Source organism: Leucoraja erinacea, chromosome 1 (assembly GCF_028641065.1).
Source record: "Leucoraja erinacea ecotype New England chromosome 1, Leri_hhj_1, whole genome shotgun sequence".
NCBI classification, from domain to species: Eukaryota; Metazoa; Chordata; class Chondrichthyes; order Rajiformes; family Rajidae; genus Leucoraja; species Leucoraja erinaceus.
The window spans coordinates 159,514,222-159,530,181 of record NC_073377.1 but is presented as its reverse complement, the minus strand read 5'-3'; the positions used below and the strand labels follow the sequence as shown (position 1 = coordinate 159,530,181).

The 15,960-nt window shown below is 45.7% G+C and overlaps 1 protein-coding gene across 1 annotated transcript in view; it reads left to right on the top strand.

Moving 5' to 3' along the window:
• The window catches only part of lrba (LPS responsive beige-like anchor protein), a 661,684-nt gene that overhangs the window by 246,452 nt on the left and 399,272 nt on the right, over window positions 1-15,960 (top strand). The window contains exon 36 of the mRNA XM_055646656.1: window positions 2,547-2,713. Coding sequence (XP_055502631.1) covers window positions 2,547-2,713 — 167 coding nt within the window. The remainder of the gene's footprint in view (window positions 1-2,546; window positions 2,714-15,960) is intronic.

Sequence of the window (15,960 nt, the reverse complement as noted above, 5' to 3'; positions counted from 1 at the left end):
TTCTTAAATGTTGGGATAGTCCCTGTCTCAACTACCTCATCTGGCAGCTTGTTCCATACACCCACCACCTTTGTGTGAAAAAGTTACCGCTCAGATTCCTATTAAATCTTTTACCCTTAACCTTAAACCTATGTCATCTCGTCCTCGATTCTCTTACTCTGAGCAAGAGACTTTGTGCGTCTACCCCGATCTATTCCTCTCATGATTTTATACACCTCTATAAGATCACCCCTCATCCTCCTGCGCTCCAAGGAATAGTCCCAAACTACTCAACCTCTCCCTATAGCTCACACCCTCTAGTCCTGGCAACATCCTCGTAAATCTTCACTGTACCCTTTCCAGCTTGACAACATTGTTTCTCTAACATGGTGTCCAGAACTGAACACAATAAACTAAACGCAGCAACACCTTATATAACTGCAACAACCTCACAATGTATATGCTCAATATACGCACAAAAAGCTGGAGTAACTCAGCGGGACAGGCAGCATCTCTGAAGAGAAGGAATGGGTGACGTTTCGGTCGAGACCCTTCTTCGGACAAAGTCTCAAGAAAGGAAATCCAGAGATATAGACGATGATGTAGATATAGAACAATGATTGAAAGATATGTCAAAAAGTAACGATGATAAAGGAAACAGGCCATTGGTAGCTGTTTGTTGGGTGAGAAAGAGAAGCTTGTGCGACTTGGGAGGGGGAGGGATGAAGAGAGGAAATGCACGGGTTAGTTGAAGTTAGAGAAATCAAATACTGCCCAAGCAAAATTTGAGATGTTGTTCCTCCAATTTGTGTTTAGCCTCACCCTGACAATGGATGTGGCCAAGGACAGAAAGGTCAGTGTGGGAATGGGAAGGAGAATTAAAGTGTTCTGCAACTGGGAAATCAGGTAGGTCCAGGCGCGCAAAATGATCGCCCGGTTTATGCTTAGTCTCGCCGATGTATAATAGTCCACATCTTGATAAGGTTGGAGGAGGTGCAAGTGAACCGCTGCCTAACCTGAGAGGACTGTCGGTGTCCCTTGACAGAGTCAGGGGAGGTGGTATAGGGACAGGTGTTGCATCTTCTGCGGTTGCAGGGGAGGGGGTGGTTTGGTCACTTGATCACTGCATTTGATCACTGATGGCCAAGAGGTCTTTGATGGAACCCTGGAAGGGAACAGAAATTCTGACGACGAATAAATAGTTTAGTTTAGTTCAGGTTAGAGATACAGCGTGGAAACAGGCCCTTTGGCCTGCCAAATCCATGCTGATCATTACACTAGTTTAATGCAAACCCACTTTTGCACCCATTCCCCATATACTAGGGGCAAATTACAGATGTCAATTAACCTACGGAATACCCAGAGGAAACGCACATGGTCACAGAGAATGTGCAAACTCCGCACAGACAGCACCTGAGGTCAGGATCGAGCCTGAGTTTCTGACATTGTGAAGCAACGGCTCTTCTAGCGGTGCACTGTGCCGTCCATGAAGCGTTACCACTGTGCCACCTGACTGAGAAATATCTTTAAGGGTTTTCCTGACAATCACCTGGGAAGACCAAGAACGGCTCGTCATTCCACGAGCCACTGATTGAGAGGTGCATGCTTGTCAATTCTCTGTTAATGAATGAATGCTGCATGTTGTGGCCACAAATTCTGCGTAAGTCATGGTCAATCAGACTGATGGTCCAGCTTGTACTTTGTGCAAAGGGCCCATGGAGTGGAGGTCACGAGGGAACTCACTGTCAGTGGTTTATGAATGCCAATTTCTCTGGGAAGTCTGTAATTCTCGCAATTTCTCTGGCTGCTCTGCTTGGTCCTATGGCTTAACCAAAAAGTGAGTGGTCTCTCTATGAGAGTGGAATTAGGATGACCTCACTAACACAACAGTAAACTATGCAAATAAAACAAAACTGCAGATGCTGGAAATCTGAAATATAAACAGAAAATGTTGTGAACTTCAGTGGGTTAGGCAGCAACTGTGAAAAGAGAAACAGTTAGTTTTGGGACACTTAATAAGGTCCTGCATACGATTTCCAATGAATGGTTCTGGACCTAAAACATACACTGTTTCAACCTACCTCATGTCTGCATGTCTGCCTGACATCTGAGTGGTTCTGCATTTACTCAAATAAACTATCCTGAGGTTAGAGAGATCAGAGCAGCCACCACTTTTTTTTGTTGGGCTTGTGCCTCAACCTTCAATTTTTTTCACCATAAATTTTCATGACATGTAAGTTATTAAATATTTATTTCAACAATTAACTAAAGCTTGCCTCCATATGAACAGCTGATGGTGACTAGGAGGTTGTCTTGACATGAACCAGTACTACACATGTTCCGCATGCTGGTGGTTTGCTCTCTGTCAGTGAAATATAGTGATAAGGATTCTGATTTTCATCAGCTGATAATAATAGTAGTGCCGCAATAAAGGTGTGAAAGATGATAGTCTTTCAAAAATACATTAAAAATATGATCCCATTCTCCACAACCCTTATGACTTGGCGTGTCTGATTGTAAAAATGATAACGTTATAAATATAAATACATGAATCCTTTTCTTGACAGTCTCTGTGCGCCCAGTACTCAGCAGAAAGACGCGAAGAAGAAAAGATGTGCGATCACCTAATAAGAGCAGCAAAGTATCGAGATCATGTGACATCAACCCAGCTGATACAGAAGATTATCAACATTTTGACGGATAAGCATGGTGCTTGGGGAAGCTCTTCATCAAGGTATACACACTGGTTTTATATTCAAAGTTTAGCTCAGAAATGGGATCCCTCAGAGCACTTGATTGATCATAGATGTTAGCAAGTGTAATATTAATACAGTATTAGAAACCATCACTCAGAAACTTAAGACATGTTGATTATAAATATGTTTGGTGTACTGAAAAATACTAGCCTAGCTATTCAGTTGAACATGATTAAAATATTGCCTCAAGGTTATGTAGAACACACATTGTTCAACTATCTTGTGAGGAAAGGTCAAATATCTAATCACTTACTATTGCTGGCAAGTAAAAGAATCAATCTAAAGATAAACCCATTTTACATTATCTTTGCCAATTTTCATCCCTATCCATGATAACATTGGCAGGGGTGACTATGGCATCGTTCTTTAATTCTACCATCAACACCAAGTCGGGACAAACTGTGCTTCACCCTAGCACGTAGAATGTACTGTGTACAGAATCCAGATGTACCTTAGAGTGAGCTGCCGCACATTGACCCGTGCAAGAAAAACAAGAAATCCCCAAAATGGTTAGGGAGTGCAAAGCTGATCGGATCCCCATGATAGAAAGCAGTGACTGAGAGCACTGGATACAGCAAAGGCATTGGCACCAGACAACATCTTATCTATCCCAAATTAGTCATGCATCCAGCCGAGCTGCTTTTATCACAACTACAATAGTATCTGCCCATTAATGCGGAAGATTGCTTTGATATGTACAAAAAGCACAGCAAATTCAACATGGCTAATTTCAATCAGCAGTGAAGGAAACTGTTGATAAAAGTGCTACCTAGTGGACCTTAAATGCAATATAAGCATTGGTGATTTACCAGGATATCTCAGTTCAAACCCCTTTTACAACCATGGACCAAACATCTGAATTCCAGAGATTTGAGAAGAGAGGATGGGCTTAAAATCATAGGTAGTATTTGACTAACTTTGTACCAGGAAGAGTGTGTAAAACTGAAATCAGTGGGCATGAAGGGAAATGCCCATTAATTTGACATATTAGCTTGAATAAAGGTTGTGGTTGATAAAAGTCCATCATCGCATTCCCAGAATGTCACTGCAGAACATCAAGGCAGAATATGAAATAGTTCATGCTTGAATATAGCTAAACTTAGTCTACTGGCAAAGGGTGATCAGTGGCAAGTAACATTCCCGTCACAGGTGCCAATTTCCAGCACATGAGAGTCTAGCAATCTAATCTTGACATGCAATGGTTTTATTGTGCTGCGTTCCACACCAATAACAAGTGGCACAATTTATCTGAAGCATGCGAGTGACTCACCTCTAAATGTAAGGCATTGGTCAGCAGTATGATGAAAAAGTAACATAGAAACATAAAAAATAGGTGCAGGAGTAGGCCATTCAGCCCTTCGAGCCAGCACCTCCATTCAATATGATTATGGCTGGTCATCCAAAATCTGTACCCCGTTCCTGCTTTCCCTTGATTCCGTTAGCCCTAAGAGCTATATCTCTCTCTCTCTTGAAAAACATCCAGTGAATTAGCCTCCATTGCCTTCTGTGGCAGATAATTCTACAGATTCACAACTGGGTGAAAACGTTTTTCCCCCCATCTCAGTCCTAAATGGTCTACCCCTTATTTTTAAACTGTTAAACTTAAACTGGTTCGGGACTCCCCCAACATGGGGAACATATTTCCTGCATCTAGCCCGTCCAATCCCTTAAGAATGTTATATGTTTTTATAAGATACCCTCTCATCCTTCTAAATTCCAGTGAATATAAGCCCTGGCGATCCATTCTTTCATCATATGTAAGTCCCACCATCCCGGGAGTTAACCTGGTGAACCTACGCTGCACTCCCTCAATAGCAAGAATGTCCTTCCTCAAATTTGAGACCAAAACTGCACACAACGTCTCACCAGGGCCCTGTCCAACTGCAGTAGGGCCTCCTGATTCCTACACTCAGATCCTCTCGTTATGAAGGCTAACATGCCATTTGCTTTCTTCACCACCTATTGTACCTGTATGCTTACTTTCAGTGAATGATGTACAAGCACACCCAGGTCTCGTTGCACCTCCCCTTTTCCTAATCTGGCACCATTCAGATAATAATCTGCCTTCTTGTTCTTGCCACCAAAGTGGATAACCTCACATTTATCCACATTATACTGCATCTGCCATGCATCTGCCCACTCACCCAACCTGTCCAAGTCACCCTGCAGCCTCATAGAATCCTCCTCGCAGCTCACACTGCCACCCAGCTTTTTGTATTCCGCAAACTTGGAGATGTTGATTCCTTTGTCTAAATCGTTAATATATATAGTAAATAACTGGGGTCGCAGCACTGAGCCTTGCTGCACTGCCTGCCATTCTGAAAAGGGCCCATTAATTCTTATTCTTTGCTTCCTGTCTGCCAACTAGTTCTCTGTCCATGTCAGTACCCTATCCCCAATACCATGTGCTCTCAATCTCTTGTGTGGGACCTTGTCAAAGGCTTTTTGAAAGTCTAGAGAGTGAGTGAGTGCAGTACCAGTAATGCTCACTAAAGATGTCAACTCCATATATGTCAAGGCAAACTGCTACATTTGAATCAATCTATCACTTTAAATAATTACTCTTTTTAAAACGAGCAAGTGGTGCACATCAGTTAATTGACAAGGCCCCTCCAACAACATCTACAATGGCTTCTACAACAAGGGTACCAAACGCATGTAAATGCCACCATCTGCACCATAGCACACTAGACTTGGAAATATATCACTGTTTCCTCATTGTCGATGGGGTATACTTCAAACCCAATAGCGTTATGGGAGGACTTGCACCAGAAGGACTAGAGCAGTTCAAGAAGATAGCTCACATCCCATTGCACGTTTCCAGATAGTAATAACTATGTGACACCCGGATTCCATAATGGAATGAAAAATATTCTAGCAAAATCAACTATCTGCATGGAAGGAACTTTTTATTTCAGATGATTTTAGAGAGAACTGTTCAGCAGAATAAATATGCCGTTGGTGCAGATTTATTACTAGATAACGTTTGCCTCTGGCGTGTGTCTTGGTACAGATCTTGTCTCAAAGTCGCCATGTTTTGCTGCGAGTGGAGACCCGACCTTTGTACTTTAAAACTGTCTTTTTATGTTAAATTAATTTGAATTTGAAACAGAAGAAAGAATAAACCTCAGAGCCATTTGTTATTAATTTATGCAATTAAATATTAATAAAATAACACTGCTTTTAATGAATAAAAAATATGAATGCTTAGAGAGCAAAATTAGTCATTTTTAAATCCCAAGGAGCTTTTGCGATACCTAGATATCATTTCAAATGAATCAAACGATTTTGAGAAACAATGTCACTTACACAAGGAATGTATGTGTTAAGGGAAAAGTGTGAAGTTCTTGTGATATCCTTTTTGTTGTCATTTGGGGTCAGTTTCAATTTTGAAAACCTCGTGGAGCCCAGCTGCAGGTAACAACTTCCCGATGTTTCTCATCATATATGTTAGAAAATATATCTAGTGCATAACTTGATTTATGTCATTTGAGGGAGCAAGGCCATTTTTGGAATTAAGTGAGTTAACTTAAATATGTTTTTTTTTGGTGCTTTTTAATATTTTAAGTACTGCTGTTCATAAATGGTTAGAAAATTATGATTAATTTCCAAGGTTTTAATACTTAGTGAATAAGGGACATTCACACGCATTCAAATGTTGATGGTTTTGAAAGCTAGGAGGTGTGGGATACATGTTTTAAAGACTCTCAAAATATTTAACCGGGCAGGACTTTCGTAATAAGGTGGATTTGGGTTTCAGGAGCAATTTGTTCAGGTAAGTTTGTGTCTAGTGGATAAGGAAGCACTGAGCACTAGTAACTTGTTGTTCCTGGGGAAACTCTGGGCTGTTCACTCTTGCTGAAGAAGAAAATATGTAGGTACTAGACTAAGTGGGACCTGTTGGGTCCTTGTCACACGGGAGGCCTGATCCCTCAATGCAACCCATTCCCCCAACTTAATTTTTCACCAAGGCGAGGCTCATTTCCCCTCATCCCCAGCACTCTCCACGTCCTCTTCACCCTCCCTCTTCTTTCCCCTCTCCTCCTCCCCTCTCCCAATCCCTCCCTCACCTCTCCTATCCGCTACCCTCAGTCACTGCCACCCTTTCTCCATAACTCCTCTCCCCTCCCTACCCCCTCTCTTCCACCACTCTCCCTCCTCACCTCCCCCACTTTCCCCTCCCCCTCTTCCTCCCTACCCCCTCCTCTCCCTCAATCCCCCCCGGTCTCCCTCCTCATCTTCCCCACTGACTCCTCTCCCTCTATTCCCCACTCCCTACCTCCCCCATCCTCTCCCTCTATTCCCCCACTCTCCCTCCTCAACTCCTCCCTCTTCTTTCCCCTCTCCTCTTACCTTCCCCCAATCCCTCCCTCACCTCCCAATTCCCCTACCCCCAGTCAGTCTCTCCCTCCCAACTCCTCTCCCCTCCCTACCCCGTCCTCTCCCTTTATCCCCCCCCCTCCTCCCCCACTCTCCCTCCTCACCTTTCCCATTTTCCCCTCCATCTCCCTCCCTATCCCCTCCTCTCCGTCTATCCCCGCAGTCTCCATCCTCACCTCCCCCCCCTCTCCTTCCCTACCACCTCCTCTCCCTCAATTCCCCCACTCTCACTCCTCACCTCCCCAGGATCTCGAGGTTGCCGCTCCTCTGACTGGAGGCCGTGCCGGGCAACGGTGGGCAGAGGCGGGCGCCGACGGTGACTGACAGCGGATGCTGCCAATCAGTGCAGGGATGGTGCAGGAAGGGGCGTCGCCGTCCCGGCGTGATTGACTGGAAAGGGGACCAATCTGCGCATGCGCAGTTCTAATGATTTTTAAACCTTAATAACTGTTAAAATATACCACCGATCAGAACATAACTTGTTGCACTTGCATCACAGGAGAATGGTGAGTAAGGTGGCAAAAAACCGTAGCGTTAGCGTATACCGTTTTTGGGCAAATGTAAAAACAATGCAAACCGGAAGATAACAAGATGAGAGTTTTAATGGAATTCATGTTTTTAAATAAATATTGCTCCAATTTCCAAATACCAAAGAGGCAAATGATTGGAATTAGCCCAGTGAAAGTGAATATTGAAGAAAATAAAAACTATATATATTCATGCCAGGCAATATTTGTGGATAGAGAAACACAGTTAACTTGGAGACCTAAGAAATTGCAGATACTGGAATCTTCTGCAAAAGAAAACGTGCAGGAGGCAGAATCTGTGGAGGGATTGGACTGAAAATGTTTTGGGTTGGGACCCTTCTTCACACTGATTTAAGTAGCGGGTGGGAGCTGGACAAGAGAGATGGGGCTCGGACAAAAACTGGCAAGTGATTGGTGGATACAGGTGAGGGGTGCTGATTGGCAGATGGGTGGTGTAAGTGACAAAGGCTAGAGATGATAAACAGATTCAAGGGTTTAGGATAAGGAGAGAAGAGGAGGATTGAAAAGTAATGCCAGAGGAAAGGATATGGGTGGAAGAGGACATGGGAGGGGTGAAAAGAAGGGGCATAAAAGGGAAATGGGACGTGTGTGGGAAGGAGGGGAAAGAAGCAGGGTGACTGGAAGTGGTGGGAGATTTGTGGGAACAGTGTGTGGGTATTGGGGTCTGTGGGGGATGGCACAGGAAAAAGGGAAGTGTTACAATTCAGAGTTTTAAGCTGCACCAATGGAATAAAGAGTAGTGTTCATGTAGTTTGGGCGTCTAGTAATGGAGTAGGCCGGGCGGGGACAGAAAGGTCAGTATGGGAATGAGAAGGTGTCAAAATGGCTAACAACAGGGAGATTTAGCGGGCCTTGGTGGACAGAGCACAAATGTTTGGCGACAGTCACCCTCTCCACGCTTGGTCTTGTCGATGTAAAGGAGGTTATAAGGGGAGCACCATTTGAAATGCAGAGGGCAACGTTTGAGATGATGCACGTGAACCTATGTCTCACAATGGAAGGGCTGCTGGAGTCGCTGGATGGAAATGAGAGAGGAGGTGTAGGAACAGCTATTACATCTCCTGCAGTTGCAGGGAAAAGCACCTGGGAAAGGGCCAGATTGGATGGGAAGGAGTTGCAGAGGGAGTGGTCTCTACAGAAAACAGAAAGGGGCAAGAAGATGTTATTGGTGGTTACACAAAAAAGCTGGAGAAACTCAGCGGGTGCAGCAGCATCTATGGAGCGAAGGAAATAGGCAACGTTTCGGGCCGAAACCCTTCTTCAGACTGGGCGAAGGAAATAGGCAACGTTTCGGGCCGAAACCCGTCTGAAGAAAGTTTCGGCCCGAAACGTTGCCTATTTCCTTCGCTCCATAGATGCTGCTGCACCCGCTGAGTTTCTCCAGCTTTTTTGTGTAACCTTCGATTCTCCAGCATCTGCAGTTCCCTCTGAAACAAGATGTTATTGGTAATGGGATCTCATTGAAATGTCAGAGAATCATATGTTGTAAGAGGAATGAAAGGTGAGGACCAGAGGAACTTTGTCCTTATTCCGTCTGGGGCGAGGGGAAGTGAGAGCAGAACTACTGGGCACAGAAGAGACATGGATGAGTCTCTATCCACAATTGAAGAAAGAAGACAGCTTGGATGTCCGAAAGTGGAAAGCAGAGGCGGCAGAGAGAAATAAATTGAGAGGAAGGGATGGCATTCTTGCAAGAGGCAGGGTGGAAAGAGGTACAGTTGAGGTGACCATAGGAAGACAAGTTCAGGCATGTGGAGGAGAGTGTTAGTTGATAGGAACAGATTGGGTCTCTGTTCAAGGAAGAGCAGGAGGGCCCTGAGGCCTTCCTGGTGGGAATGGTGGTGTGAAGGTTCATGGTAAAGATGAGGTGATGGGGGCCTCAAATTGAAAAAAATATTGAACTGTTGAAGAACAAATGAAATGTTTTGGATGCAAGTTGGAAGGGAGTGGACAAGGGGGGACAAGATGGAATCAAAGTATCTGGACATAATTTTGTTGAGACAGGAGCACAATTCCAAACGTCCGTCAATCTCTGAGCAAAGTGTTATTCTTATCCCAGTCTTTAAAGGCCAACCCCTAATTCTTAAACCATACCCTTGGTCCGAGACTCCTCAGCCAAGTGAAACATCCTCCCTTCCTATAGCTTGTCAAACCTTTTATTAGTTTTGTGAGTTTTGATAGGAATTGCGTCTAAAGGGCCTGTTCCACCATCATGCGACTGCATGCATGGAGCGCGACCAAACGGAAGCGGAGTAAGTACGCGCGTGACGTAATTTACGTCATACTAACCAATCAGCTGGGCAGGAGGCGGGCCGACAATTTGGACGTCGGGCGGTGACGTTATCACGCAACGGCACGCGCAAGGCGTACGCCGTCAAGAGGCAGGCTGCCGATGACGGCACGCCGGGCGGTGACGTCATCGCGCAACGCCACTCGCAAGGCGTACGCCGTCAAGACGGCGCATACACCGTCGAGACGCTGCGTACGCCCGCAATGCGCCTGTGGGCCGACAGGCCGTTGGCGCACGAAGATTTCGGACAGTGGGAGATTTTCGGAGCCCCGCGTGATGTCGGGACCAGCCCGCACAACTCCATACGCCTCCGAGCTTGCAGAAGTGGGACTGGCCCCACGCGGCCGTACGCCTCAAGCGACCACGTTTGGTCGCGCTAGACGCATGCAATCGCATGCTGGTGGGACAGGCCCTTTACTTCACTCACTTTCACCTGCCAATCCTGGAACCAGTCTGGCGAGTCTTAGTTGAATACCATCTCTGGCAGGTGCATTATTTGTAAATGAAGGAGACCACAACTGTACACCGTGGGCTGATAGGTCCCATTAAGGCCTGTACAATTGCAATAAGTCTCCAATTTGAAGACTAACACACCACTTGCGCTTCTGATTACCTTGCATGTTGATATTTGGGGCCTTGTGCACAAGAACAACGAAGAACACCCTTTGGCCACCAACATGTCCAATCTCACAATTAATTAGTTTTTCTGCTACACTCACCAAAATAAATGAACTCTGGATAGATGGAATAGGTAACGTTTCGGGTCGAGACCCTTCCTGAGAATGAGAATCAGGTGAGAGGGAGACATAGAGATAATGAAGTGTAAGGTGTGAAAACTAAACATCAAAGGGGATGCAGAGCAAGAAAAATATATAGGTCATTGTTAGCTTGGAATAGGTGACAACGAAGCATATAGAGATAAAGAAATGTAGAGGGGTTCCCTTCCATCATAGATGAGGCCCTCACAAGGGTCTCCTCGATATTCCACAGCTGCGCTCTTGCTCCCCCTCCCCCCAGTAGCAACAGGGACAGAGTCCTCCTAGTCCTCGCCTTTCACACCATCAGCCATCGCATACAGCACATATTCCTCCGACATTTTTGCCACCTCCAATAGGATCTCACCACTAGCCACATCTTTCCATCTCCACCCCTTTCTGCTTTCCACAGAGACCGTTCCCTATGCAACTCCCTGGTTAATTTGTCCCTTCCCACCCAAACCACCCTCTCCCCAGGTACTTTCCCCTGCAACCCCAGGAGATGCAACATCTGTCCCTTTACAGTCTTCCGGCGCGGCACAGTTTCACTTGCGCCTCCTCCGACCTAATCTACTGTATCCGCTGTTCCGGGTGTGGACTCATGCATATCGGCGAGACCAAGCGCAGGCTCGGCGATTGCTTAGCTTAACACCTCTGCTCAATCCGCCTAAACCTTCCTGATCACTTTAACTGCCCCTCCCAATCCCACACTGATCTTTCTGTCGTGGGCCTTCTCTACTGTCAGAGTAAGGCCCAAACCAAAATGGAGGAACAGCACCTCATATTTCGCTTGGGCAGCTTACACCCCAGCGGTATGAATATTGACTTCTCTAACTTCAAGTAACCCTTGCTTACCCTCCCTCTATCCCTCCCCATTCCTAGTTCTCTGACCAGTGTGACTGTCCCCCTGATTAAATGTTATCCCTGTATGTTTTGTTGTCACCTTCTCCTAGCTAACAATGATCTATTCTACATTTTCTTTGAGCCACATCCCCTTTGATGTCTCATTTTCACACCTTACACTTCCTTATCTCCATGTCTCCCTCTCCCCTGACTCTCAGAAGAAGGGTCCCGACCCGAAACGTCACCCATTTCTTCTATCCAGAAATGCTGCCTGTTCCGCTGAGTTACTCCAGCATTTTGTGTCCATCTTCGGTGTAAACCAGCATCTGCAGTTCCTACACAAAATAAATGAACTTCTATTTTTCCACATTACATTCCATCTGTCATGTTATTGTCCACTCTCTCAGCTTCTCCATATCCCATTGAATGCACATTGTATCCCCTTCTGAATGCACATTAGCTTTTAAAGTCAGTAAAGTAGGAAATATGACATTTTCCACCACATCCTTCCTGCAAAACCATTGACATGGATTGTGAATGACTGGGGTCTATGCACTGATCTCTGCGTCATTCCACAAGTAAGCCTAACAAACAGAGATGATCCATTTATTCCCAGTTTTGCTTTGCACTCAATAACCTATTCTCTATTGATGACAGTATGTAACTCCCGATTCTACTTGCTCTAACCTTGTTATCCATCCTCCTCTGTGGGATCATGCTGAGCTCAAGTTGCAATCTACATCTTGCAAGGATTAACCAACACCACTCAGTACACCCTGATGGTAGTGAGTGTTTCTGTCCAGCTCCTTCCAATCACTTTGCAGTTTTTTAGTAAACAATGGCGCAATGGTTTAATTTTTGTAAATGAAAACAAAAATAATATTGCAATGCATGAAGTGAAAGATTGTTTAAGATTAAAATCTCACAGAGTTGTTGGTCTAATATTTTACCAGTTCAAAATAGCTGACACTGCTACAAAAAATGGCTGACAGCACACAAAAAATGCTACACAACTGCTCTGAATAAAGCCCTGTGTCCAAGACCATCACCATGAAGTGACAGAATAAGGGAAATTCCTTTTTATTACAGTGGTTTTATGATTTTTATTGGTTTAGAATCAGATTTTGTGTTCTGTTCATTTTGTTTGTGAAAACACATCTGTTCGTCTTTTGTTTTTGAGAAGTAATGAGTATTTAGAATATGAGTTTGTCAGAGTATAAACTTGTCAGGACTTGAGATGAAACGTAATCTAATATTCCATTAGTTGTATAATGAATCAAAAGATTATATTTTTCATTTGCGGTTTAAATTTTTTTGGAAGAGTAGAGTATAGTACTAATAACACAAAAGGATATTGCTGAATTGTTTAAGGGCCATGCTCCTTCAAATTCCTTGAACATATTTTGTCTCCAGATTGAGCCTTGAAATTCAGCATGCAAAGGTATTAGATATTTTGTACCCGACCTCACAGTGGACGTATCATAAATAATTGAAATTAGGAGCAAAGGAAAGGTGGAATTTACAGTAAGCTATGTTACTGGAGAAAATGTATTAGGCAACCTTATCATTATATTTTTTATTATATCGTTGAAAACATTAGCGACAGTGGTGCTGGTTTCTGACGGGCACGGTGACGGAAACACCACACACCACTGTCCTCCATGCAGCTGGCAAGCTCCTCTTTTGTCTCCACACATGCGTCTATCCATCAACGTCTTCAGCATCGTCTTGATTGGCCGTCCCAGGTCATGTCTTCCACGGGCGGGTTCCCACAGCACAACCTTGTTTGCTGGCATTTCTCGGGGAGGTGGCAGTGACCAGCGAGCCTCATCCTTCTCCACCTGATCTTCTCGGTCAGAGATGGATTCTCCCCATAGAGCAGGGCGTTGGTGATGTGGTCCCTCCAACTGACATTTTGAACTTTACCGAGCATTCGGGTGTAGGTACCATCGAGAGACTTGGACAGTGCTCGAGTGAGAGTCCATGCCTCACACCCGTACAATAATATGGTCTCTACAGTTCCATGGAAGAATCTCCGTTTGAGACCCTTAGACATCCGAGACGTCCAGATTTTCCCCATGATATTGAGGGCTTTCCATGCGAGCGCTTTCCAGACCTTGATGTCATTCTCCGAGCTCTGCATCCTTGCTCCCAGGTACTTGAAGTCCTCCACTTTCTTGAGAGAAGCACCGCCACTGGTCTTGAGAGGCTCATGGTCACCAACGTTGAACGCCATGTACTCCGTCTTCTTGGCATTGAGGTGGAGGCCACTTTCTCGCTCTACGTGTCGACCCTGCCGACCATCTCCTGTTCCTCCCTAATCTGGTCTGACAGCAGGACGATGTCATCAGCGAAGTCGAGGTCCGACAAGTCGACTGGCCCGATTCTTCTCGAACGCCTTGGTATGATTGTGAAGCCGAGGTCCTCGTGTTCCTTGAGCGCCTGCCTCATGGCATAATCAAGGACAATGACGAAGGAAATGGGTGCCACCTGTCTCCCTGTAAGACCCCCGCGAGGCACTCGCCATCCGGGGAGACAACCTTGGCCGCGGTGCCCAATTGCATATCCTCATGGCTCTCTGGAGACGAGGCGGGATACCATAAGCCTTCAAAATCGTCATCATTTTGCATCGATGAATCGAGTCAAATGCCTTCTTGAAGTCTATGAAGGTTAGGACGGCCGGCAGGTTGTTATTCTTCACCTCAATGATTTTCGGAGGGCAAGGATGTGTGTGACCGTGTTCCTCTTCTCTCTGAAGCCGTTCTGGTTGTAACGTAGCTTCGGGTCGATAGCAGCCCTAATCCGGTTGAGAATCAAGCGATTGTATACCTTGGCCAAGACGCATGTCAAGCTGATGTCGCGATAGCTCCCAGATTTGGGGACGGGATGATGTTGGATTGTGACCACTGTGTTGGCTTGTCATTCGTCATTAGCGCTGTGTTGCAAAACTTGAGCAGGATATCGTCAAGCTCACAGTTTTTCTCCACCTCTGGAGGGATATTATCAGGGCCAGGACTCTTCCCTTGCTTCAGCGAGGTCTTTTCGCAGCTCCTCCATGGTGAAGGGGCCGTCGTGAATCTGTACATCCATGAGGACAGTTTCTATCTCCTCATCTTCTTCAGTGACAGTTGGTGACCCAAGCATTTTCTTGAAGTGGGTGAACCACGTGTTGATTCGACCCTCTGGAGAGTTCCCGTTGATTTGAGCTGACTTGGCCTTCTTCCAACCACTGATCTCGTTCACGACCCTCCATGCCTCGCTATACCCCTTGCCATCGTTGGCTGCCTCTACTACCTCCACCGTTCTCGCAACCTCCTCCTCCTTCAGTTTGTCGTACACCTCAGAGTTGTGATTTGGCCGCCTTCAATCCTCCTTAAGCTGCTCCATCCTGCTCCTAGTGTCGGCCTCTTGGCATTCAACAACTACTTTCTGTGCTGCAACATCGTCCGGGTGTTGAGAGTTGCGGCTTCTCTTCACACGCCTTACTTTGGGTCGACTCTTCATTGCTTCAGCGTTGGCCTCTATGAACCGTTCATAGCGAGCCGTGGCATTTTCCCTCGCCTCATCTCCTCCACTTTCCTCTTCCTCCTCCTCTTCTCGTTTCTCCTACTCCAGCATCTGGAAGCGGTTCACGACCTCTACTGTGTATTGGCCCTGTAGATCTGGTCGAGAGGAAAACAACTTCCTGACCACCTTTTCCTTGGGGCCTGTAGACCTAGGCTGCCTCAGGCTAAGCCACACTTGCATTGTCACCACTCGGTGATCCGAGCTCACCGTCTCAAAAGTGTTGTACGCTTTAGCGTCCATGACACAGTTGCGCCATTTGCGTCGCACCAGAATGTAATTTAGCTGCCGCTTTTCTTCTGTGCACCGGTCCTGATGTGTCCACAGCTTTCCTCGTCGCTTCTTGAACGTGGTGTTGGCTGCTAGGAGACTATACTCCTAGAGAAAGCTGGCTAGGTGTTCTGGTTAGTGTCACCAGTGTGATAGGTGTAACAGGCAACGTCCGGTCTGAGGCAGGCATTGAAGTACCCAAGCACAGCCAGAAAATTGTGCACAGGTACTTGCTCCATCGCAACTTGGAGGACAGAGGAGAATTATTCCACTTCGGCCTCAGGGCTGTTGTTGTGAGGGGAGTAGCATACTTTGACAGTGGTGATAGGGTTACCTCTAAAGTCAGCAATAAGGACTCGAGGACTGACAGAATGAACACCCTTTAGCGTGCTCCTTGCTCTCTGAATCAATAGCAGACCCACTCCTCCCTGAGCAGTTTAAGAAAGAACTGCAGATGCTGGAAAAATCGAAGGTACACAAAAATGATGGAGAAACTCAGTGGGTGAGGCAGCATCTCTGGAGGGAAGGAATAGGCGACAATTCGGGTCGAGACCCTTCTTCAGACTGATGTCGGG